Source organism: Chinchilla lanigera, unplaced genomic scaffold (assembly GCF_000276665.1).
Source record: "Chinchilla lanigera isolate Chin_1 unplaced genomic scaffold, ChiLan1.0 scaffold00009, whole genome shotgun sequence".
Taxonomy (NCBI): Eukaryota; Metazoa; Chordata; class Mammalia; order Rodentia; family Chinchillidae; genus Chinchilla; species Chinchilla lanigera.
The window spans coordinates 8,424,112-8,450,679 of record NW_004955410.1 but is presented as its reverse complement, the minus strand read 5'-3'; the positions used below and the strand labels follow the sequence as shown (position 1 = coordinate 8,450,679).

General features: G+C 41.0%; 1 protein-coding gene across 2 annotated transcripts in view; it reads left to right on the top strand.

The window, feature by feature from the left end:
• Positions 1-26,241, top strand: part of Reln (reelin) — a 439,528-nt gene extending 413,287 nt beyond the window's left edge. The window contains exons 53-65 of one of the 2 annotated variants that reach the window (XM_005377235.2): positions 344-521; positions 3,011-3,186; positions 3,335-3,441; positions 4,495-4,737; positions 5,246-5,421; positions 7,680-7,753; positions 9,036-9,197; positions 9,929-10,086; positions 11,863-12,082; positions 14,366-14,563; positions 15,588-15,686; positions 20,283-20,288; positions 25,125-26,241. In XM_005377235.2, coding sequence (XP_005377292.1) covers positions 344-521; positions 3,011-3,186; positions 3,335-3,441; positions 4,495-4,737; positions 5,246-5,421; positions 7,680-7,753; positions 9,036-9,197; positions 9,929-10,086; positions 11,863-12,082; positions 14,366-14,563; positions 15,588-15,686; positions 20,283-20,288; positions 25,125-25,221 — 1,894 coding nt within the window. In that variant the 3' untranslated portion in view covers positions 25,222-26,241. The remainder of the gene's footprint in view (positions 1-343; positions 522-3,010; positions 3,187-3,334; positions 3,442-4,494; positions 4,738-5,245; positions 5,422-7,679; positions 7,754-9,035; positions 9,198-9,928; positions 10,087-11,862; positions 12,083-14,365; positions 14,564-15,587; positions 15,687-20,282; positions 20,289-25,124) is intronic. The other variant, XM_005377236.2, reaches the window with a different exon arrangement.
• The last annotated feature ends 327 nt before the right edge of the window (positions 26,242-26,568 follow it).

Here is a 26,568-nt window from a genome sequence, read left to right as displayed (position 1 = left end):
AAAAACAAAAACCAAAAAAAAAAAAAAAAGAAACGTAACTTAGGAAAGGTTCTGCTTTGTATTTTTAAATACCCTGTTGCTTGAAATAGAGATTCTGTTGGTTTTCACTTTGTTTACAAAGTTTGCTCAGATATTATAAAATTGAGCTAAAGTGAGCTTTACAGTTCCAGCCCTGCATGTAGAAAGATACTGGTGGTCAGAATGCATTTTTTATTAACCCATTTCATCTAGCAAGAGTTTCTTACATGTTTTTGTCTCTTGAGCAGTGAATACACAAGCAGCAAAATGGACCTGAATGAAACTCATCTTGTCTTTCATTCCTTTGCTTTTGCTTTGTCAACAGTCCTGTTAGGTTTCGGTTCTATCAGAAGTATTCAGATATGCAGTGGGCAATCGATAACTTCTACCTGGGCCCCGGATGCTTGGACAACTGCCGGGGCCACGGCGATTGCTTAAAGGAGCAGTGCATCTGTGATCCGGGATATTCTGGACCCAACTGTTACTTGACTCACACTCTGAAGGTAATGGTGCAGCGGGCAGCGCATTTGCCCTCCTTGCAGGCTATGCCTAGAGACCACCTGATGAGTAACACTGACAGTCTATAAGGAGATTCTTTGACTCTCTCAGGAAATAAATCCTTTGGATACAAACTAAGAAAACAAAAATATGTCTTAGGTGTCCCAGACTCAAGAATATTTGCATCAAGTTCCAGTACAACTTGCCCGATTTATAGGCTAAGCCAGACTTTATGGATTAAAGAACACAGTCACTCCCATTGTCTTTATTTTCTAAAGTAGTCTGAAAGTCGGTATTAAGCCTGTCAGCCTCCTTTTTCCAATGGATGCCCTATTAAAGGAGGATATTGTTGTTGTTGCTATAAAATAAAACAAGTAATTAGATATGCTATCATACACCACCACATTTTCAAATGGGCTTAAACAGTGCCTGAATTTTCATTCAGAAAATTAGATATTCTGGTTTACTGGCTGCTAAAATATGGTAATAGATTAAGAATAAAGAGGTCATTTCTGGGTTTTTTACCTACTAAGCTATTATTTCATATGCAAAGCAAATGCAGCTGCACAACACACTAGCCACATACACTTTTTCTCTGTGAATGAGTAGCCTGAGCTCACCAGTAAGATGAGAGAAAAATGACGAGGCTAAAAGAGCACAAATTACTGAAATCCAACAGATGTGTGACAAATGATGCAGACGAAACCTGTTCTGCCATGTTTGTTTTCTTCAAAACTTTGGAATTAAAAGTCAGTGCTTAGAACCGTTATGACAGTGACTCTCTTGGGTGGATGATCTAGGATGAAATGGTTGCTGGAAAACCAGCACGACACCTGTCGTGGACTTGCTTGCCTTCCTGTTCTGACTCTTTTAAGTAATTAGGTGCAACTTAGGTCCAGTAAAATGCAGACATCTTTGTTGTTCAGATCAATGAGCTGATTGATCATTTCATATTAAAAATGAATATGAACAGTGCTTACTTAGAGATTGATAAGCCACAAGAAATAAACTGAAATCTAGTTTCTTTCATGAACATCGAGATTTCATTAGTATTCCTCAGGTCAGTAAGAACTTATACAAATCTACAATATTAACTACGACTCAAATCCTTCAAGTGAGAGCTGATATCGTTAACCGTGCATTTCTTCGGACTCATTTTCTCATGTATAAATCTTCTTTTATGAAAACTGTGCTCATTTGCTCAAAGAGTGAAGTAAAGTCAGACTGACACGTGACTGACTGTGTATCTTTACCCAGTTGATTATGTCCTAAGTTTGAGAAGAAGAGGGTCTAGCCACACAGACAGCAAGTGGATGACAGTCCTAAAGAACTGGATAAGTGTAGTTTTTCTGCGTACAGTTAACACAATTGCAGCCGTAACAAACATTTTTCATTATATGTTTCCACCATTTAAAAATTTATCTCAAAAAAATGAAATGAAATACAATTTTAAAATATCTCAACCTAATTCATAAATATATCAAGGACAAAATGAATGTATTGTGAACAGAAGGATAGAAGAATTAAGATATTGACAATCCTATGGGAAATAAGTTAATTTTACATGAAATATAGCCATGAAACTTTGGTACTTTTATCTACCCTCTTTGGGAAACAGACTGTTCCTCCTTGTTGATTATATTTTTTAAAAGGATAAACTGGAGACCCAGGAAAAACATGTCATTCTAGATTTTGAATATTTCTCCATTACCCTATAACTTTGCTATGATGAACTCATAAACATATATCCGACTTCCTCTTAATATTAAAGCTAATTTTCCTTTAACTTTAAACAGAAAGCTTTGTTTTCAGATGTTCCTGGCCAGCCACAAATGCAATCTAGGCTAAAGGGTTCTGCCCACCCATACTCTCCACTGCGGGTGGGCACACGCCAGGGCAATCCACTGGGGAATGTTGGGAAAGATTAAAAGTCTGCTCTTATCTTACACCTTTTTTTTGCATGTTTAACAATAGAATAACACAATAGTACCTTTATATACCACATAAATAAATATATCTATTTGGAGGTGTATGCTTAAGTAATTTTCACAAATAGGACTTGCTATAGTTATTTAACTTTTAAGATTTCCTTCTCGGCCTTAAGTTATAATTATTAAGCATAATTAAAGTAGTTTAGGACAGGCATGGTGGTGCACGCTTGTAATCCCAGCACTCGGGAGGCTGCGGCAGGAGGATGGTTGTGAGTTTGAGACCAGCCTGTGCTACAAAGTGAGCTCAAGGGCAGCCTGAACTGCACAGCGAGACCCCGTCTCAAAAAGACAAAAAATAAGAATAATAATTTAAGTAGTTGAAATGATCTTCAGTGTATGATAGAAAAGAAAACTGTGCTGATATCCTGTTGTCTTTTTAAAATATCTTTGGAAAAACAATGAAAGTAGCTCTATTTTTTTTAAGTCTAATTAACTGTATTGTCTTAAGTATCCATAGTTACATGAAATTGTTATTTTTAACTGCATCCCACTTTTTTTCCCAGACTTTCCTGAAGGAGCGCTTTGACAGTGAGGAAATCAAGCCTGACTTGTGGGTGGCCTTAGAAGGTGGAAGCACTTGCACTGAGTGTGGAATTCTTGCGGAGGACACGGCCCTCTATTTTGGGGGATCCACTGTGAGACAAGCTATTACTCAAGATTTGGATCTCAGAGGCGCAAAGTAAGTCAGTTGTTTGTTATCTTTACTTCAGTGTAGCAAATTGGCCCCAAGGCAAGGAATACATGTTGGGTGAAAACTTTACCCAGGACTGGAGTAGAGTATTCATTCTCACTGAGTATTCTGATGGACAGTATGTGCTTGCGCTTAGATTCCTGCAGTACTGGGGACGCATCGGTAGTGAGAACAACATGACCTCTTGCCATCGGCCCATCTGCAGGAAGGAAGGCGTGCTGCTGGATTACTCCACCGATGGAGGTGAGAGCCACACTGGGAGCAGATCCCAGATGCCATCCAACACCTAAGATACAGCTGCAGGGTGTTGCTGACAATGCAGAGCAAATTGCAGGCTTTGTGAAGAAAAAGCTACACATCCTGTCTGCATTACATGTTCCGTACCTGTCACTTCTGTGTTACGTAAAAATCAACCCAAAAATGAATGGAAGAGAGATCACATTACAAAATAAGCTCCAAACTTTATGAGTAAAGAAAATACCCTTTTATGCATCAACTTAAGCTTCATTATGAGTAATACAATTAATACATTTTGTATAATTTTCTAAGTAAAAGATCATCTTTAAAACATTTTGAAATGCTGTAAATCATTTCAAAAGTTTTTGTAACAACAAACAAGTAGTAAATACTATGGAGAATCCACAAGATAGCTTCATTCATTGTGAAAGATAATATTCTGAATTCATGAGTATTTTATAGAATGTTTTAATGAAATTGTTTCATTATTTTGGAATTGCTAAAACCAGACTAGGAATATCATGAGCTCTTTAGAAAATAATCATTAGCAGACAGTTATCATTCTTAATAACCAGCTAATGATAGATGAACCTAAAATATTTTAGTCCATTCAAAAGATGTTTTCTTAAGTGACTTAAGCATTGCACCCATGGACTTCTCAAGTAATAAGAGATAAACTTCACGTCAGTCCAACAAATTACAGATGCGTGAAATGATAGTAGCCACATTTTTAAACTCTGGAAGTCATCGTCTAGAAACATGAGTGTGTCTTATTATTTATGAGAAATAATGCCTGCAAGGATCTAGAACTAAATTGTGAAAGCAAAAAATATTTTTATTTTGCAATGTTTTCTTATCCACATATTTCTTTCCCCTTATATCATGTCTCATACTGAAACAAGGTTGTAAGTGGCGTGTGCCTACATGAAAGTCAGCAAAGTCGATGTAAATTTTCTGACTGAAGAGTTCTTTAGGCAGCTGGTAATATCTGCAGTACCATGTTGATTGGTGGAAGGGTTGTCCAGATGGGTTACAGTGCTGGCATATTTGCATTCACAGGAATTTCCTGGACTTTGCTCCATGAGATGGATTTCCAGAAGTACATTTCTGTCCGACATGACTACATCCTTCTTCCCGAGGAGGCCCTCACCAACACAACACGCCTTCGCTGGTGGCAGCCCTTTGTGATCAGCAATGGAATAGTAGTCTCGGGGGTGGAGCGTGCCCAGTGGGCACTAGACAACATTTTGATTGGTGGAGCAGAAATCAATCCCAGTCAACTGGTAGACACTTTTGATGATGGTAAGACACAGGCAGTGAACTGTTTTCTTCTCTTGTCAACCATTTGTCTATGCATTTTCTGCTGAGTTTCTTCATAAAGAGAACTCAGGAGAATGCCTAGCACATACTCCTGCTCAACAAATCTTCAGAACTGGCTGCTGTTGAAATGTCAAAGGAGACTGACAAATCTAGGTAAAGACAGAATGTCTCACCCTAAATGGGATTTGGAATTATAACACCCCAAATAATCATTCTTTTCAGTGCGTATTGCAATCACTCAAACAGTGAACTTTAGGGTGTTGCAAGTTTACCCATTTTCAAAACTGGGTAATCATTATACTAGGCATATAGTGCTTTTTCTAAATTTGACCTCTCATCTTGGATTTATATATTAAAGTGATTAAATAAGATAGAAATCCTTCCTCAAGAGCAAGCAAAAAGCTAGAACGTGAAGGTGCAGGCAATTCAACAATAAGCCAGTCTGTTCAGGAACATAACATGCCATATTGCTTCCACCTTACCTTCGCAGAAGGTGCTTCCCACGAAGAGAACTGGAGTTTCTACCCCAACGCAGTCAGGACAGCAGGATTCTGTGGCAATCCATCCTTCCACCTCTACTGGCCAAACAAAAAGAAAGACAAGACTCAGAACGCTCTCTCCTCCCGAGAACTCATTATTCAGCCAGGATACATGATGCAGTTCAAAGTAAGGGAAAGCGGCTTTTCAAAGCAAGGCAGTTGTTATGTTTGGTGTGGGAGGGGGAATGCATATTTGGAAAACTGTAAGTGATTGATTTCATTCATTAAAAGACATTGTAGCTTATGAATCAAAGAGGCACTCTTTCACCAAGGCCTTTGTTCAAACATGAGTATTTGAGCTTAGAAATCTCTGGGGGGCTCAGGCAGGAGGATGGAAAGCTTGAGCCCACCCGGGGGTGACTTAGTGACTTAGTGTGACCCTGTCTCAAACTAGAAAAATTTTTTTAAAGGAGTGGGATATAGCTTAGTGCGGAGGCCCCAGATTCAATCCCCGGTAAAACACCACATGCACATACGCACGCACGCACGCACGCACACACACACGCAAAATCTCTGAAAATGTTGGGACATAGCAAGAAATGTGACTGTATTATATCTCATATATGTATTTTGATTTCCGTTTCCCAAACCTTATAAATCAAAACCTCAAATATGTGCTTTTCTCTGCCGCTAGCTCTCTGTAACATTCTTATGCTGAAGTCTTCTATCTCTTACACTTTGCCTATTATGTACATGAAGCTTCTTCATCTGTCCTTTTATTACTGGACATTCTCACCATTGGAATTTTATCCAGTCCTCTGATTTCAAGTGTTACATCTTGAAAAGCTAATCTCAAATCTGCATATTTAACCTTGAGAGGGTCACTAACAGTTAACTTGGTAATTTCAGAGACAGCTACACATTTCTGCCTTTTTCATTGGTGCCTCAACTCGACATGTCCAACCTTGAACTTGCTGTCCTCCCTCCGCAGACCAACACTTCTGACTGTCTTGTTTCTGTTGAGACTCCACCTTCCACCAAGGAACTAGCTGGAACTGTTAGCACAACTTTTGATTTTTCACTTTTGACAATCCAATCAGTTCCATACCCTTTTAGTTCTCATTTCCAGTGTTCTTGGCTTCCACCCGACCTTTCTGCTTGTGCTATTCCCACCTCCATTCTTGCCCTAATTAGGCCAGTTGTCCACGAAGTCCTCTTTTCACCCCAAATCTCTCTCCACTGCTATCTGACTGACATCACAGCCTGACTGACCATTACAAAGTCCAACCTGGGGTCAGAATTCCACTTCTTATAAAAACTTGAACAGCTCTCCATTGCTTACCAAATTAAAATCAAACCTTAGACTACAACTCATGATCTGCCGAACTCAACCAACTTTTCTAACCTTACCACTCACCAGTCCACGTATCCTCCACTGGGATCTAAACGCACTTCATGCCAGGCCCTACATCAGCATCTGCTCACTCCCCCTAAATATCTCTCTCCAATCTATACCCTGCATCCCCTTCCCATTCTTCAGGGGCAGCTCACACCCACCCTATTTGATGGATTACTTCCCCATCCATTTAATGAAATGCAATGGCTCCTTCCTATGAAGTACCACTGCATTTTATTTATATCCTTTAAATCTCCGTTGCCGTTATTGGACTATGCTTCTTATACTCGCTTTGAATTCTGAGTTGTTTTATTCATGAATGTATGGCTTGGATTTTTGGCACCAACCTTCCCTGATAGCAGCACTGAAATAGGATTTGTTGAATAAGTAGATGATTAGGATTTAAACTTGAATCACCACATTGTATAGCACTTATGCATTATTAATGATTCAAACATTTAATTGCATATGGTATGGAAAACTTTTAATCATAGGGAAAGACAGAAAGCCCTAAGAGTGAATATTAAGTAATTAAAACTGCAATTTTCAATTCCAAATAAAGATTGAACAGTAGCACCAAGAAGTTAAGATATCAGTGAAAATATTTTGTACTAGTGAAACATTGAATTTCTTTCCATAAATTCTCTTCACATTACTTTCTTTTTACCCAATTTCACTACTAATTAAATTGATAGAAATAGTACCTTATAAAACCTTAATTCTCATCTCCATGGAAAATTACATCTTCCCAACAGAACTTAAAAGAATGCATTCTTGATGTCCTAGCAGATTGTTCTGTAAAATCTTCTCTGAATATTTCTGAATGAGCAGTCAGAGTGGTGATAGAGAGGGGTGGGCTTTCTTTCACATGTTTCTTATTAGTGCCTATTAATTTTACAAAATCTGGGGTTTCAGTGTAGCATTTGTATGCATAAGTGTAACATACTGGTCATGTGTCCCTCCCCCCACTATAAGGGATGGGATTTCCGGTGAATGTTATCAGACATCACTGAGCCTTCCTGTGTGTTGATCGTTTATGTTTGCTTTAGATTGTGGTGGGATGTGAAGCCACGTCCTGCGGTGACCTCCATTCTGTAATGTTGGAATACACCAAGGATGCAAGGTCAGTGAAATCATATTTTGTATTTTTCCCAAACTTAAATGCATAATGTAAATGTTTTCTTTTAAGGCAAATGCTACAGAGAGGCATTCTTGTGTCTTAAAAGTAGCAGTTCATTTGTATTTTCACACAATTTTGATTTGTAAAACATTTACACATCTTCCAATTTTCCTTCAAACCAAGAAAAACTTCTCTTTATCATAAGAAACTTCATATTTTAAAGGAGGTAAGACACCAAGTTTGTCCTTAGAGTAGAATGGTTTTATTCATATTGCTCATTTTAACCAACATTAGGGAAAAAAATTGTTTTAGTTTAGAAAAAAATAACTCATACGTTAGTATCTTTTGTCTTAAAAGAAAACAACACATGTACCATAGGTCCCCCACCACTGCTCTAGATGAATTGGATAATCAGGTAGGCCAGCTTATGAATGTGCTACCAAGGCTAACCCAGTTCCAAGTGCCGTTCAGAGGGCTGGTGTCAACGGTAGACCGTTAACATTTGTCATGCAGATGAGTCATCTGAAAGGGCCTTCCCATGTCCCCATGCATTCCACAAGGGTGGCCACTGCTCGCGCACAAGGCTACCCATCTCCAGAATGCCTGGAGATGGCTGAAGGGGCCACTTGGGGAAAACACCAAACAATACAGGAGGCTCTTCCCTGTGGACACGTCTGATCCAGTTGTCACCTGCTTCTGCCTGATGTTAGGAGACTCCACGGGTGGCTTTTTATGGTTTTCCATTTTTCTTTGGGAGGTTGAGGGAATTTCTCGATGCTCTCAGCAGAGTTACTGAGCTCACTGGAGGTGGGAAAATTTTAAGCAATGAATGATCTGAATGTTTCAGCCACAGTACAGCTCCCGAAACATGCCCGTGGCATTGAAGAAAAGTCTCACACAGTGTACTTGCTTTGTTGCTATGCCTGTCTCCTACCATCACTTTCAAAAATTAATTATAGCAAGCTGACTTTGGGTTGACAGCTTTGTCAGCTGCCTTGAAATATGTCTCTAGTGACGCTGACATTAGTGGGACGAAGCCCCTAGGATCCATCAGCATGCATGCTACTCGTTTGTCTGTAAATATAATGGTGTGCTTTTAGAGTCAGAATACACCTTGTGAGAAACTGTTTTCAACTTTTCCTTTTATGATATGTAATTAAAAATACATGTAAACAGAAAACTCACCTAAAAGTAATTTACTCCCACCTCAGAGCTTTACCTTGGCGTTGGATCAGTCGCCTCCAGGTCTCTCACACTGCACCTGCGCAACTCCCGTTTTCTGCAGGTCTGACTCCTGGCAGCTTGTTCAGAACCAGTGCCTGCCTTCCTCCTCAAACAGCATCGGCTGCTCCCCATTCCAGTTCCACGAAGCCACCATCTACAACGCCGTCAACAGCTCGAGCTGGAAGAGGGTCACCATCCAGCTGCCTGACCACGTCTCCTCCAGGTGGGTTTGGGTATGAAGGCAAGCTGAACGCAACCGTCTGCCAGTCTCCACGGAGTTCAGGGAGGGAAGCCGCAAAGCCCTGAAGAAGAGAGGCGAGACCTAGGACCTAGGACCCACTCGCCATTCTCCCTCTCTTCTTGCCAGTCGTACCCCAAGAGGCAATTGCACATCCCAAGAAAAAAAATCAGAAGAAATAGCAGCTGGTTCATCAGTGATTCCTGGGTCTCAGAGTTTGACTATGCACCACACGCATGTGTGCCAGACTCACTCACGGGGCTTGAACCATGGACCCAAACAAAGACTAGAGTTGGTATTGCTCTGCCCTGGCGTTCTGCTCTCCCAGAGGCTGTGCTTCTTGACTAGATGCAGATTCCCCCTGGGTGCAGGGTTGCCAGGTTGCACAGAGCTAAGGATAAATGTGATGCTTGGCCATCTTCCTAGACCAGCCCTCATGTTATTTAAAGATCTGGAAGATGATAGAGCTGCGTGGGAAAATGGACACAGAATTATTATGAACCAGAATGGAAAATTCCATACAGTTTTCGGGGAAGTTCAGAGCTTCCAGAAAGGTGTTCTAGGGTAACTTCTGAGTCTGAGGGATAGAAGTGTATTCACCTCTGTCTTTGGGGGGCCTTAGGGGGACATTTGGGGAGCCCCAGAGGCGGAGGCTGGACAGAGCAAGGGTGAGCAACAGCCTCCTGACTCTCTTCTGCCCTCCGTGGGTGTCTCAGTGCTACACAGTTCCGATGGATCCAGAAGGGTGAAGAGCCGGAGAAGCAGAGCTGGGCCATCGACCACGTGTACATCGGCGAGGCCTGCCCCAAGCTCTGCAGCGGGCACGGGTACTGCACCACAGGCGCCGTCTGCATCTGCGACGAGGGATTCCGAGGTGTGACCCCCGGGGGCAGCGGTGGGTAGGGGACACTGTGAGGCCCCCCATCCTAGCAGGGATACAGCAGCCCGCTGGGAATGGGTAAAACTCCACGCAGACATATCCGAGATACAAAACACACTCCTGGATCATGGAGTTATTATCATTAGAATGAATTTTCAAGCCTAGCTTGATAATACTGAAGCCCACTCAAGATATTCTACAAATGCAAATTTATTAGTAAATACAAATGCAGATAAATGCTTCTCTAGTATCTCACACCCCTACCTTTCCTTATCTCTCCGCCCCCACGCACACCCCAACACCTCATTTCCATTCCCCAGCCTCTCTCCCTCCGGGCTGCGCTGCCTGTCCCGAGGGCTCTGCTAGTGTGCATTTGCTTCTGTCCATCCTTCCTCAGCCTCTTCCCACAGCAGGCACCAGTGTGCTCCCAAGACCCAGCTGATGACTAAGACCTTCTGCTTCCCAGTCTACTGTGTCACTCAAAACAAAACCTTCATGACACAGAGAAAATGCATTTTAACTGCGTGAGTGTCTAGAGACTGAACATATAATGAGGTCAGTGTCCACTCGGTCCCTCACACCACAGGAAAATCCTGCCGCCTGCTGGAAGGCCTACAGCGCTGCTTTCCTTTGAGCCAGTGCTTCTAACAGGTTCCAGCCTCTGCCATCACAAAGCTCACTTTACATACCATTCTGGGGCTGGGGATTTAGCTCAGTGGCACAGCACCTGCCTGGCAAGCGCAAGGTCATGAGTTCAATTCCCGGTACTGGAAAAAAAAAACCAATCATACATACCATCCTATCCTATCCTCAGAGCCTGATACCTGGCACATAGCAAGGAAGAAGGGGCTTCTTTGAATGAATCCGTACACCGTCTCACACTTCATTATTCGCATAGCGTACACCAATCCATTCTTTAGACTCATTTAGTTTTCATCACATCCCCATAAATTCCCTATGGTTAAGACAGTTACTCCCACTTTTGAGGTGAAGAAACCAAGACTTGAGGAGTTTGAGCGACTTACCAAAGATCACACAGCTACTAAGAGTCACAAAGAAGATCAGTACTAGTGTTGGTCTTTCCCTTCAACATTGTTCTCAGAGCTGAAAGATTTATCCACAGAGGATCAGAATTATACAATTTCCCCAAGCATACGATGTTAGAATCCGTGTATGTGAATTCTGGAGCAGTCTCTGATGCTCCCCGTTTGTTCAGCACTCATTTATTTATCCCGGGATTGTTACTGAATACAGTAACTTCAGTGTACCAAGTATTGTGAGAGGTAGTAGAATCCACCAATGCATTAACATATAGCCCTATATTCAGGGATCATCAAATGTAGAACTGGAAGGAGAACAGAAGCATGACCTGTTTCTATAAAATCATGCAGGGAGCAAAAGAAATTAAATTGGCCTCTCATGCCAGGGTGAGAATTCCCTCCTGAGACCTAGCACTGATAAACACACAGGACCTGACCAGGTGCTGTGGTGTGTGAATAAAAAAGATTGGCACAAAGAAATACACTAGCGCCTACATATGTTAATGGACACTGACCGAAAAATAGTGGGATTTATTTTCAGCAGTGCAAGCCAGTAACAACTGACACAGCAAAAGAGAAACATTTATATGTGGGCCTCTGTGTCTACTGGTGTTCTGCTATTATAGCAGCACAGCCATGGCTCACATCTAAGACTGATATCTGTTCTTAATCTCCAGTGAGTCTGCTCGGTCCAGCTGACTCTGATATCTGTGATTATCTCCTTCCCCAGGTGATGACTGCTCTGTTTTCAGCCATGATCTTCCTAGTTACATTAAAGATAACTTTGAATCTGCGAGAGTCACGGAGGCCAACTGGGAGACCATTCAGGGCGGAGCCATAGGCAGCGGCTGTGGGCAGCTGGCGCCCTATGCCCACGGAGACTCGCTCTATTTTAATGGCTGTCAGATAAGGCAAGCTGCTACCAAACCTCTGGATCTCACCCGAGCAAGGTAACCAAGCCCTGTGCTGTAGCCCAGACTATAAATCAGGGCACGCCTGGCTCTGGGCCACCGTCCATCAGAGCTGATCGTGGCCTTTGTGGAACACGTCACTGAGCAGGGGAAACCGAAATATCATTTGAATTTGCTACCAGGAAACATTACGTGTTTTAACAGCTCAATTTGCTTGACTTAAATTTATTAGAAATTGCTTTTGTATTTCTTCACACATATTGGCAGAGTAGCGGTGACCTGGGCGTAAACTAGGAGACACAACCAAGCATAAAGAAATGGCTAGGGACAATTCCTAGCAATACTGTAGATCGCTTAAGGCTGACCCGGGCAAGTCTGTAAATTTGAATACGTATATGAAGATTTGTAGAAATCAAAACATATGTAGCATGTGTAAGTTCAGTAAGCACATATGGGGTGGATGGTTAAGATCCTCACAAATTCATATGCTGCAGGAGCTCGAGACTAGTGTAGAATGAAGTGAGTAAACTCCAGGCAAAGGGCCATTGGGGAAGTGACAGAGCAGAACAAGCACAGGAGGCTTGAATTTCCCTTCCCAGGTCTGCCTTGGCCAGAGCAGACACAGCTTCTCCTCTGCATAATCAGGAAAGGACGCCACCGGGGATATAGCTCAGTGGCATAAGCGCCTGCCTGGCAAGCGCAAGGTCCTGAGTTCAATTCCTGGTACCAAAAAAAGAAAGAGAAAAAAAAAAAAAAAAAGAAAGAAAGGGTGCCAAGGCTTTAAAAGTGTTGCAAAGGGCTGAACTCTTCCCCAAAAGCTGATGAGCGTTCGGGAGCCAGGAGGATGTTTGAGAACTGGACCTTTGGTTAATGAGAACATAGATGTTCCCTTGTAGCCTTTCACTTTGAGAAATAGTAACAATGTGTTTTCAAAGTAAAAGGTAGGTATTGGCCCTAAATATAATAATAAACAATGAAAATATGACAAAATTAATTCCTGTATGGTGACCATGAAGATGTTAAAAGGAGACTCTACCCATCCCCATTTTTCTCCTACCAAAAAGTTATGGCTAATCTGGAAAGAACCTGCCGCGTTCCTTGACTGCATATAAGCTGCAGGTGCTCAATTAACAGTTGCACACCATGTTGTACAAATAACTGTATTTTACATCAGTTTATGTGTACTGCATATAAATTTCGAGTCTGTTCTTTATTCAAGCACCTGCTGTAAATGGGCCACTCTGTTAATCACTAGGAATTGTGGGGCGATTCATTTCCTGTGTTTAAAAACTGTCTCGTAAGGGCAAGGACACTGCTGAAGAGCAAAAAGGAATATCAAGCAGAAAAGCATATGTGAGCCGGGAGCTGCACGCTCTAGCTCTGCCTTCCCTCAGCTCTGATCTCCAGACAGCCTTTTTTTTTTTTTTTTTTTTTTTGGTTTTTCTCCGGCACCGGGAACCGAACTCACGACCTTGCGCTTGCCAGGCAGGCGCTTTGCCGCTGAGCTAAATCCCCAGCCCCCAGACAGCCTTTCTTAAAACAGACAAGCTCGCTTGTCCTTGTCCCAGTGCTGTTGAGCATGGAGCTCTTCGGAAAGTATGTAGTATAAATATCATGTGTTTACTCCTCGTCCTCTCCCTAGCCTCACTGCCAGTGTGGTCCATGTTACTGTTCAGAGTGTAAAAGATGTTTCTGGTGAAATATGCCAACCGGATCCCCAACATCATGAATGGATGGCTTATCCTGGAGTGTCGAAAAACGGCCTTCTAAAGTTATTTTTCACACATTTAATATAAAAATGATATAAGCAAAATCACATGACTAATACAACGTATTTGGGTCTATTTTACTATACAGTGATCCCTGTAGTACCCAGATAAGATTGGTTCTGGGATACCAAAAGGATACTAAATGATCCCCTGGGAATACCAAAAGCCATAGATGATAAAGACCCTAAATAAAATGGTGTAGATTTGCACACAAGCGATGTACATCCTCTTGTACACTTTAAATCATCTCTACATTACTGGTAACTTCCAATACAATGTAAATGCTATGTGAATAGTTCTTATACTCTCTTCCTTAGAGATAAAGAGAAAAAAGTGCTCTTACATGTTTAATACAAATGCAGTTTTTTCCCAAATACTTTTCTGCCTGTAATGGGTTGAATTAGCAGAGGTGGAAGCCATGCATAGAGAGAGCCTGCCGTACTTCAAATTAAGTACAGCATTAGAGATTTTAGGGGCAACAAAGATTTTAAAGGAAACTCCTTTCAGTACTCCCCGACTTCTGTCTAAAGATGATTTCCCCTGTGTTTTTCAGCAAAATTATGTTTGTTTTGCAAATTGGGAGCCAGTCGCAGACGGACAGCTGCAACAGTGACCTGAGTGGCCCCCACGCCGTGGACAAGGCAGTGCTGCTGCAGTACAGCGTCAACAACGGCATCACCTGGCATGTCATCGCCCAGCACCAGCCAAAGGACTTCACACAGGCTCAGAGAGTCTCCTACAATGTCCCCCTGTAAGTGGCCTGCTCAGGCATGGACTCAGGCCGATCCCTGAGGACCCAGAACTAGAGTGAGAAGTTGGGTAAAGTTACTGGACCAGTGCCATGAAATTAGGCAGTAGCAGAACCAAGGCAATTCCAGATCTCCAGAGTTGCATTTCTGTTTTCCACTAGGACAGGAGGCAAATATTGAAACTAGGAAGAAGGACAAAAAGGAAGAGAGACATCAACTAAATTCTAAGATACTCTTTGCATATATCTCTTTGTTTAAACAGTATTTCTAGTCCTTTAGAAAACAACACTGTATTAATCTTATCACCTGTCCCATGGCTGGGACACAGTATTCAATACCCACAGCTCAAAGGAAGAGAGCCTTAATTTAGTTCAGGGTTTTATGAGACTCAGCCTGGGCTCAGCTGGCTCCAGGCAGAAGCACCAAGGTGGAAGGACATAGTGGAGCAAATCTGCTTAGTTCATTGGGGCTAGGAAGCAGATCAGGGGGTCAGGGCCAGAGCGGAAGGGGTCAGGGACCAGGTGTAGACATGACCACACCTCCCCGAGCCCCCCAGACACACCCACAAAATGTGCACCTCCAGCCCACTGGGTGGCACCCAAGCCAATCAAGTTGACACAACCAAACTCGATTGTCACGAACTTTCTTAAGTTCCTGCTTGGTTTGCTAATTTTACTAACTTTGAAAATTTACTGAGCACAAGCAGGCACATCAGTTTTGCCTGGCATTGTTCGCCCAGCTTTGAGCACGGTGCCTGTCACTGAAAGCACTCTACATTGTCCACGTGTGTTGCTTTTCCAGGTACTGCAAGGGAGAGGAATGAGAGGTTGGGAAAATATTGCAAGCACATGAGTGGCGAACTGAAGTTAATACTGCTTAGAAGAGTAATATGACCTAAGCAAATCTGATATCCATGCCCCAAGTGTGTTGATTTACATTACCTATACAGTATGCAGGAGCAGGTCACATACCAGGAAGTTCTGTTGCCTAGTGTTTAACTTCCTTGCGCTTCTCTCTGTGACCCAGGGAGGCACGAATGAAAGGAGTCTTACTGCGCTGGTGGCAGCCACGCCACAATGGAACAGGTCATGATCAGTGGGCTTTGGACCATGTGGAGGTCGTCCTGTGAGTATCTGATACATCGCCCCTGTGTTCATTTCAAAAAGGTTTGACACTCCTTTGGTCTGGCATGCTCTTTAATTCAGTAAGAACTGTTCTGAGGAGACGGTCCCCACAGGACCACTTTGCCTTATACTCTTCAGCAACAAGCTGTAGATCAAGTCAATTGTGAGATAACAAAGCCATGAATGTAATTGAATGTACCTTAGAAAACTTCAGTACGTCAAACATTTATTTAAGGATTGCTGGTATTGGTTAAACTGGGTAAAATAAAAGTCTCCAGGTAAATGGGGAATAATGTCTTATGCCAGGTTGGGTTGCTTTTTAAAATAGAATGACCTTGGAAGGAGAAAGGGTCTGTACTGGGCCAGATACAGGGCGTGAGGGGCAAATGTACCCAGTTACAAGCACTGGTCTTAGCCATAGATGCCCGAGGTCTTCTCCACGTACTGATGTGGTTGAACTATAGCAAAGAATCTGTGGTTTCAGATTCCTCTTGACCAGTCCCAGCATCTAAGAAGCTAAGGGTGTTCCCGCTACCTCCCCACAAGTGATGGGTGTTCCCCACTGTCACCTGCCCACATTGACTGTTCCCTCGCAGAGAGATGACTTGCTTTTTCTCTAACAATCTAGTTCCTGTAGAACTGGAATGATTATGTCTCGACGGGTTCGAACTGATGGCTCCAAGTTGTTGGCAAGGAGAGGCGAATCTTCTCGGTAGATAGGTTCAAATGTTCATTCTGTTTACCAAATCCAGAATGAAATCAGTCTCGTGGCTGATTTCAGTCATTTTGAAAGCAAATTTAAGTGATTTTAACTGGTAGGAAAACTACCAGATTTGTTTTCTTTCGATCATGGCCATGAGCTGACTTCTCCCGTCTTGAGCTAGCCCTCGTCTTAGTTTTCACTGAGGCACCTGCTTGCATGGCATCCATATCAACCCCCAGCTCCCAGAGCAACCCGGTCCCCACACAAGCCCCCACTGTGCGCTCTGCTGCTTCTGGACAACTTGCTGGGCTCTGCCTCCACAAGACAAAGTTGAAGGTTAAAGGAACAGTCCAGAGTCTTAAATCAAACATGAGGCTGATGTCTTACCTAGCTATCCATTTCCTCAGACCACACGATTCCAGGACACAATAATGTAGACTCCAAAATGCACATGTATGGTGAGACTATAGAGAGATGTCCACATAGACCAAAATGCAACCCCACAGCCATTTACTGTCCTTGCAGAGCATCGCTGCTCAATCTGATTGAATACCAGAATCACTTGGGAAGCTTCTGATAGTGTCAAGAAGTGTCCTGATGCTCGAGTACATGCCTATGGGAGATTTAAACTGACCTATGGTAGGAGCTGAGCCTCAGTCGTCTTTAAAAGCACCTCCAGTGATTCTAATACATTGAGGCTTAAATTAGAGCCAACAACCACTTCCTGTCTTTCACATCTCTTACCAAGACAATTTGCATTAACAGATGGGGCTTCCTGTGCTGGACAAAGCACAACCAACTCCTTTGGAAATGTCAAAGCCTGTCAGTCTTTGAGAGAAGACAGGTGCTAATTTTACCTGTGATAGTCCTAAGAATCCTTAACATATCATATATTTAAGTAGATATTTCTCCTTCTCCCATCCAGACAAGCAATTGCAGTTACCTATTTTGAATTTCAGAGACATATCATGCCCAATAATTCCCTCCCTTGGGCTAAGGTGAGAGGAATAGTGCAGATATTCATACAGCCCCTGCCTGACCTGAAACATCCCCTTTACAACCTGGAAACAGAACTTGTTCTCTGCTGCCTCTGAGGGCCCTGGAGCCCCAGCAGGAAGCCTCTCCACGGAACCCACGAGAACCTTCTGGAACTGCTGCTGGTATTAATCTTCACAAGGAACTACCAGCATAACAAAACTATCACAAGAATGAAGTTCAGATTATATGAAATACCAGAAACCTATGGTTTCTGGCATTTTTCTGGAGCTATAAGCTATACTGTAGGACTTCGTGTTTACTTAATCTCCAGAATTTAAGTGCTTTAAAGAACTGATCACTGATGACGGGTGCCAGTCTGTTCTCTCCCTACATTACTGTCTCCAACTGTCAGGGAAGTAAAACATTTCAAATGATGAAGGGTATCACTACACATGCGTGGAGTGGCAGGACTGGTTTCATCCCAAGTCTTTTTTTTTCAGTGAATCATTTCAGAATTACAAATTAACACATACCACTGACTTTTTTGTACATATACACATAATTTTTAAAATAAACGCCAATGACATTTCAAAATTATAATTTGTTAAAATTATAGAATCATAATTTTAATGTGATATATTATAGTTTAGTGTATAGTGTATAATAATATATAACGTGTTAAAATTATAGAATTATAAAGAAGGAATTGTTTTCCTCACAGATAAATGAGCTGTTTTCTAAAAACACAGCCCTAAGGAATTCTATCTTCAAGATGATGTTTTTGATGTCTTGCTCTGCTTTTAAGGGATGTAACATTCCTTGCTGCCACATCTTTTGGGAATACTTCTTTTTCACAGAATTCACTAATATGCATTGGTATCTCTACAAAATAATTCACTCATTTGGCGAGCATAAGATAAATAACTTCCAGAGAATTCAGAAAAAATGAGATACAATGATTTTCTAAACGGTCTTCCCACCATAACAGGCACAGAGAAGCTAGCCAAGGCTCGAATCATGATTCCCAAATATCACTAATTCTAATGCTGCTACGGAAGATATATATTTAAAATAGAAAATTAGAATAAGCCCATTAAGCCCCCTTTAGCTGAAAATACGCTCTCACCTAGCTACACCTCCGTCACAGAACATCACTTAGACGAGCTGGGCATGTTTCCCACTCAAGAGTAGAAACAAACCCCAGGACTAAATGCAGATATCGGCCCCACCCAAGAGGACACGGCAAACAGGGCTCCTTGTGTTTTGGCAGCTAATGGTTGGAAGAGCGCATATCTCACTTAAGAACCTTTAGGACACATTTTCTTTTCTAAGTGAAGATTGGCCTTAATCTGGCTTTATTACAGTTTCGCTTTTGTGCATGTGCACCAAGGACACATGCTAAAAACCCCGTAAAGAAAAACTGTGGTCACGCATGGTATCTTACATTGATTTTAACATCCGTACTGCCCATTTCAATCAACAAGACACATGAGTTTGACGAGAACAAACTCAGCACTCTTGAGAATATTTTGGGACTTAGAAGTGTAGGCAAAAATGGACGAGATACATAATCTATGTCCAACTGCATGGTTTAATTCTAACAGACTCCATGTGGGAAGACTGGAGTTTCATACATATGGATATACAGAATGACAAGCCCGTACCATAAAGAGAAAAGCCACCCTTTGAGGGTGTAACAAGCAAAGTCCATAAGCCCCATGCTTGTTTGAGAGTGTAATCTTCCCACTCTCCTGATGTTTTCCAATAAAACCTGCGCATGGAAAGTGCTCCTTGATGATCAGCCCCTGTTGATCTGCCATACCACAAATGAACCAAATGTCAGATCCTTTTTCCAGCCTCACTAGCTTACAAAAGTCCCCATTCTGGAAACTCCAAATATGTAGTGCAATGCAATCATGGACGATCAGTGTCAGAAACGCAGTTTCTCTGAATTGATCTGCTAGTGTAGGATATTTATTTTTTAGTCAATGTTTGTGAATACATTTGGGCAGATCCCTCACAAGATCCATGCTGGTGGGGCTCTTCTTAGGATAAAAGAGGATCCTTTGTCTTAAACTTTTTGCTGTTGGGTATTCAGACTTCTATCCTAAGAATCTCCCTCACCCAACTGCATTTCATTCACACATCACATTTCCTGTGTACGCGTCTCCGTCACAACCCGTCATGTGATAATGAAGTGCGATGATTTTTGCATGTGTACCTTGAAAGCGAATCACTCAGTAAAAAGTTAGCCTTTGTGCATCAGTTTACTACAAAAGTGAATTATTTCCACATTTACTGAGAATTGAAAGCCAATATGTTGCTAGCTATGGCCTTAAACACGTGTGTCAGATTTTAATATGAGCTCCATCATGACCATCCCCTCGTGCTATTCATCATCCAGATACTGTCACATTTTTGGCACAAATGATTTATGGAGATGAACATATTACATTTGTTGCAAAACATATTTATCTTTTATTAAATTTGACTGTTATCTGATACAGAGGACTTCTGCATTTCTAAAGCCCATTTCTTAATATATCCAGGAATTAGTATTTCCCAAAATGCAAATAATTGAAAATCAGATGAAAATAATAGTAGTAGCTAAACTATTTATACTTTGTGTGCAACATTTATGCCAAATGTAGTACTACGGCTACATGTACCTTGACATACGGTTATGAGCAAATATTGCATGTTGCATTACATTAAAAAGTTAAGTTTATGTATATATTGGGTATAGAAGAATAAGAAATAACTTGTTTAATTTCTATTTTCAAAAGAGATGAAAAATCCTATAGTGCGTCTAAACCTGATCAGACTTTTATGACTAATCACAGTGCTGCATGCATTGAAAAGCATTTTTTAACTTGTGTTATATTTCATTATTTGCTGTCATTGGTTTTCCACTAGAGTAAGGTAAGTCCTTCTTACTAAATCTGGGGAGCTATTTACTGCTAGCTTCATCAGTGTTACCAAAGTTAACTGAGAAGTTTTGTAGAAGACCTTTGCCCATGAAAGAATAATCTAGCATATAACTGCAGTTCTAAATGATCTTGGGACACAATGGAACATTTGACACTTAGGTTCTTCTCTGTGCATGGCACTATATTAGGTGCCCTCGAAGTGACCACAGCTTATAAACTCATTGTGTGAAAAATGAAATTAGAAATGTATATGAAAGGCCCCCGGGTCCTGGTTAAGTGTAACCAATGTCTTTCAAAGCCCCTCCCATGCTGGGCCACTTCTGTTCTAAACCAGTGAATGAACTGGCCGAGGGGAGATTTGTTCATGATGCTTTTGAGTTCTAGATCCTTTCCTCAGGTTGGGTGGGTCATGCACACTTACACGGGTCCTCTAATTGAGATACTCTGAAACTTAAAAGAGTGAAAAGGCTATCATTCCCTGAACAGCTACACAAGGTGCTGAAAGTGTTCACTTAATTCTTACAACTCTTTGAGGTGCACATTATCAGACGTTATTCTCATCTCCATTTAGCAAGAAAGCGAAATATGAAGTCTTGGGGGGCACCCGTGCCTACCCCTACCCTACCCTGTATGTGGTCTTCCTGCAAATGCATGACCTCAAAGCGATACACACTATGTCCTCTGGCTGGCCAGGGAACTTCATGAGGTAGTTAAAGTGGTGGTGTCCACCTTACACTCCCCTATATTTCTCCGAAAGGTGGTTCTGACAATCCATTGAATTCTTATTTCTGCATTCCTCTATCTCATTTTTGTTCTTTTAAAAAAATTACTAATTGTAAAAATGCTTAAATTTCTATAAGCTCAAATTCTTCCAATTCTTCATCACTCATCTCCTTTAGAATGCATTAAAAATCAGTTGAATTCTTTTCATGATAGTAAGTACCCATGGTTGTGGCTATAGTGAAGAGTAATAGTTCAAAGGTAATAGTTCACAGTCACACACTCTTCAGAAAGCTCACATGTCCTGAGCAGGACCTGGGCCATATTTTTTTAACTCTACATGCCACTTAAATCCCTCAGAGATAACAGAAACTTTGAACAGCGTTTCCAAGAAACCATCAATACCCATTCTCCCTTGTTACAATGACCTACTCATCTTGGGAGACTTTTTCAATGGGTCTAGTTCTACTCACAGCCAAAGGACATTCATATGTCGAGTAGCATAACACGCCTGCGATATAACCTGCTTTCATTGACTTTAGAATAAAAATGACTTTCTCTCATAATTACAGTGAAGAAATAAACCTTTAAAAGTGCACTGGACCTGTTCTTATTCCTGAGTTTTTCTGGAGTTATACACTTCCCTGTATCAAAAGCAAAAAGAGGCTCATAGTTATGCTGCACAGAAAAGTGAGGAAGCATAAGATCTTTCAACTTGTTTTTTAAAGAAAGCTCCCCTCACACTCACACTTGTAAGCTAGACACTTTAGGAAACACAGCATGCTAGTTTATGAAGTGCTCCTAGAGTCAAACAGCATTTTGTATAACTCCCCATGGTGTTTGATTTTTTTTTAAAGCGTTATGAACTGGAAGAACTCTAAAATCTCATTAGCTTGCAGTCGGACTCAGGAGGTGCTTTGGTTTCACATCATCAAATTACCAGTTAGTTTCAAGGAGGCTTGGAAAGTGTGGTCATTTTTAATATAACTATATAAACACTAGGCATCTGAAGCAAACACATTACCATGTGCATACCAGCATTCTCAGGCACCCAAATATAAGATACTCAGATAAACATATTCATTATTAAAGAGTATCCAGTGAATCAAAATGTCCCCTAAATTAGCTGTGAACTTCCACTACGAACTGATTTGTAGGGTATTGAAGATCTCTAACCTGCTAATATTTCTTTTTCACACATAAAGATGGAAAATTTAAATCAATTCTTTAAGAAGCAACTAATTACCTAGGAGAAGTTGGTTTAAAGCCATTAAACATGCACATCAACCTTTGATAAAGCTCAGTGTTCCTTTGTTCCCAAATATGCAGGTAGGTAACTTTCCTGCCAGTCTAGGTTGAACTGGATAACTAAATATCTTGAATATGCTCAGTTTATCTTTTAATATATTTTAACTTTTAAATTTTCGTTGGGTACTTTATAATTTTAAACGTGTTTTCAGTAAAATAATTTCATTGCTTTAACTTTGCAATTATTCCTTATAGTTAAAGAGTAATGATTTACAACAGGAATCCAATCAGTAAGTCACCAAAAGTTCCAAAACCACACCTTGGCCACCTGTGGATCAGGCAGGAGGCCCAGGCTGTGGTGTGGGGTGGGAGGTGCTGGGGCACAGGCCCCCATATCAGCAGACCTTCAGATTTGGGGAGCCAACTTACAAACAGACTCCATTGGGCCGGGGATATAGATCTGTGGCATAAGCGCCTGGCTGGGAAACGCAAGGCCCTGAGTTCGATCCCCGGTACCAAAAACAAGAGAAGTTGGAAATCCCTGAAAGTTGTGTGACAAACAGACTCCATTTGAAGCAGAAAATGACCACTATGTGAGGTCAAAGTAGAAAATATAATCACTTCCGGAGCAGGGATAAGCAATAAAGGAAACGTGATTTTTGAGCAAGTAGAAATCTAGGCAGTGATATTGGAGGTTGGCCAGTGAGGCAGGTAGGAAAGATGGGGGCTGAGGTGGAATAGAGTAGTCTGTGTAGGACTCCAGTGGGAGGAAGGACCTGAAAAACAGAGCAGATTGAACATGAAGAGGACATGAAATATCTGGTTAAATTGGCTTAGCTGTAACTGTGTACATAGATGAGAAGGTTACGAATGCTTTTTGAGTAAGGGGAAGCCAGCACTGGAGAGAAAGTTTACTAACATTGGTGTGCAGAAATGACTGCATACACATGTAGGAAGATACATACATACAGTTATGTGCTAAATGATGCTTTCTTACTATTTCACAGTTTCTTTGCAGTGGAGTTTTTTCCTAAGGGGAGAAAATTGAGATAAGGAGGCTCATGTAGGGGCCACAACAGCTCAGACAAAGGATTACAGATGACTGGCGTGCTAGAAAGAAGACAGTAAGGGCCCGGCTTAGATTTTGTGAATAAAGGAGCAACGGGAGGCTTTCTCCTGACACCTGATTAGGGCAGTAGTTTAGCTCATTATCCTTTTTTGTACCTCAACTTTACGTAGACAGCAGCGCTGCTCGTGAATAACGGATGCTCTAGTTCACCCTCTACCTGTGGCCCTGGAACCTATAATCTAGATGTTGGAGTGCTCCTTTCACATGGACGGGTAGAGTGGGTGGTAAGGCTAGCTGGGACAAAATCTGACCTCTTTATCTTTTTCTCTTAAAAAACTCTTCATTCTATATTCTTTGTCTCCATTTTATAGCTCCTAGCATTTTGGTAATATAGAAATCCAGGGTGGAAAATTCTTAGCACTTTATTTTATAAAGTATGTATCAATTTCAGGTCTATCCTGTCATTGGGGTTTCATCACAGATGCTGTCCCTTTTTACTTTTTTAACTTATGAGTTCAACTTAGGTATTTTCCTTTGAGATTTTTTATGATGAATTTTCTTTTGTAATGATCAGATTCTTATTTTAAAGTTTTGGGCATTTTACAAATACTACTGATACAAGTAGCTGAGTTTCATACCAAGGGTAGCACACTAGGTAAAACAGCACCCTATGACCTCTTGCTGGGATGATTGTAACCCAGACAACTAGGTGATCTGTGCCCAATTACCTTTTCCTTTCACTTTGTTCTAACTCAAATTCTTGTCATACTGACATTCACGGTGCGATCACATCTTATGACAGTCCCCTGCCTTACCCATATTTTACATCTCCACAAAATTCAGGAGGAAAAGCTTTGGGACCATGTTTTCAAGAAACTTGGTGAATTTGGACTAGATTGACAGGCTCACACTTATAAGCTGCATGTTGATGTTACACATAGTCAGGTCAGTGTGTATCATTCTTTTCAATGATATTAGAACATGATTCTTTTAAAAATATATTTTTGCCATGCCAAAACCTTAACAGCTACCCCCGCTAGTATTGTACAATTTTATTCAGCTCCTGTTGTCCATTTTCAGTATTTTTATCAGCTTCACATGTGTGCGTATGTATGAATGAGCGTGTACCTCTGTGGAAGAATATGTAGACACACAGGTACAATTATACCTTCTTAGTATTTTATGACATCTTTTTAATATGGTGTCTCTTTCACAAAACCATGTTTACACAATACAAACCCGGGTGCTTATTGTTTCAGAAAGACAATGGAATCCAGTATTTTAAGAAAAACTCCCTTCTCTTACAACCTGAGACTGCATAAATGAGGATAGTTTGGCTAATAAGTCTGGGTTTTCTTTCTTTATTTTTGCTATTTTTCCTAGTTGTGAAAGATGTATGTGAATATAGTAATAGACATTAAATGTGTACTTTCTCTAGCATTCACCAAGTGTATTCAGGAAGAGTTCATGAATCAGATTAAAAGTCAAAATCCAAGAGCTTCCATCTGATTTTGCTATACACCAAGAGAATTTACTTTTTTTCTGGTTCTTCTCTGGTTTTGAAAAAAAAAAAAAAAACGGGGGAAGATTTCTTCAGGGCCTGAGGCAGTGAATGCAGGCATCAGTCTTAGTTATTGAGCTCCTGGGCAGTAAAGTTAGTATGACTTACAAGCCTGAAATTTCTCAAATACATAGGGTCACTCAGGACCTAAAAAGGTGGAACCTTCTGTGATGGAACTGACATGTTCTTTCTCTCTCCCTCCCTGCCTGTATCCTTTCTGCTGTCCACAGCACTCGCAAACAAAATTACATGATGAATTTTTCACGGCAACATGGGCTCAGGCACTTCTACAGCAGAAGACGAAGGTCACTTAGGCGAAACCCATGAAGAGTCAAAAAGTTTATTTTTTCTTTCCAACATGTGACGTGTTGCTTCCCTTCTATGAAACCTCTCACTGCATCTGATATCAGGAAATACCTGCCAAGGACTCAGTGTTTCACTGTAAGCCTTTCTCAAGACGGAGTGTATACCAGGTTCCCACACTGTGAACTAAGGACAAGTGACTTTATTTGCTTATAAGTAAATGTCTTCATGTGGCTGTGTCCGTGAAAACCGTGATCTGTTGGAATATCAGTTACAGTGGCAGTATTGACAATAAGAAATAGTCTAACAAAAAAGTTTAAGCACAAAGTTTTAAGAGATTTTATGTTTAAAATGGCATTTAGCACAGTATTAAACATTCTTGGTCACAAAGCTATTTAAAGTGGACTGTATTTCAGCTCTGTATCATGTTTTATATGATTAAATTATCATTGTCCTTTATGTATTCTCTTCCACCATAGAACACATTGAAACTGTATTTACTTGTTACACTGCAATATTTTGCTGCTGAATTTTGACCTGCTTATATCTGCAGAAAGTTAATTGAAATACCTATCCAAGAAGATGGTTGTAAAGATATTGTATCTCCTTTAATATACTCTTTACAATGTATGTTAATTTAGCGTTGTTTTGTGGATAAGAAAAATGCTTGACCTTGAAATATTTTCTACATAAAAGATTGTGGATGAAGACCCCCATTTCCCACCCACCCCCAAAAAATCCTATTTCCTTGTCTAAAAAATTTTTTGAAGTGTTCTGTGGCTGATTTACTCACAGTAACTGCCATTTTGTGTCTGTGGTAACTAAGTGGTTTGTAAGACAGTGGATGTTCTTTTTATTGTATTCTCTTCGCGGGTTGTTTTTCCTGTGGGTCATCTTCACACCTTCTAATGAGGTTAAACCAGCACCAGCAGCATTCTAATGGCCCTGTAGCCCTCACGTCCCCACTAGCGAAATGGAGCGCTACACTCTCGGGTGGACCGAGCTCAAAGCCCATGCTTAAATAAAAATTACGTCCCAAATCCATTTAAAGTTCATTTGTTTTCATTTTTATGGTGTGTGTGTGTGTATTACTCAGATGGAGCCCAAGGCTTCCTATATGCTAGACAAGTGCTGTACCACTGAGCTACACCTCCATCCCGTTTACATTGATTTTTTAATTAAATTTTACATAGTATTTGTAAGCCAGTCAGCTTTGGAAAAGATGTCAAATATGTATGCTGATTTTCTATTTTGTCTTCGGTAACAGCAATCAGTTGTGAAGGCACACTTTCAATTTAGCCACGTTTTCACTTATTCAGCTTTTTCTACTAATCACCCCGTAATTACACTTTTTTAAAAAGGCAATAGAGA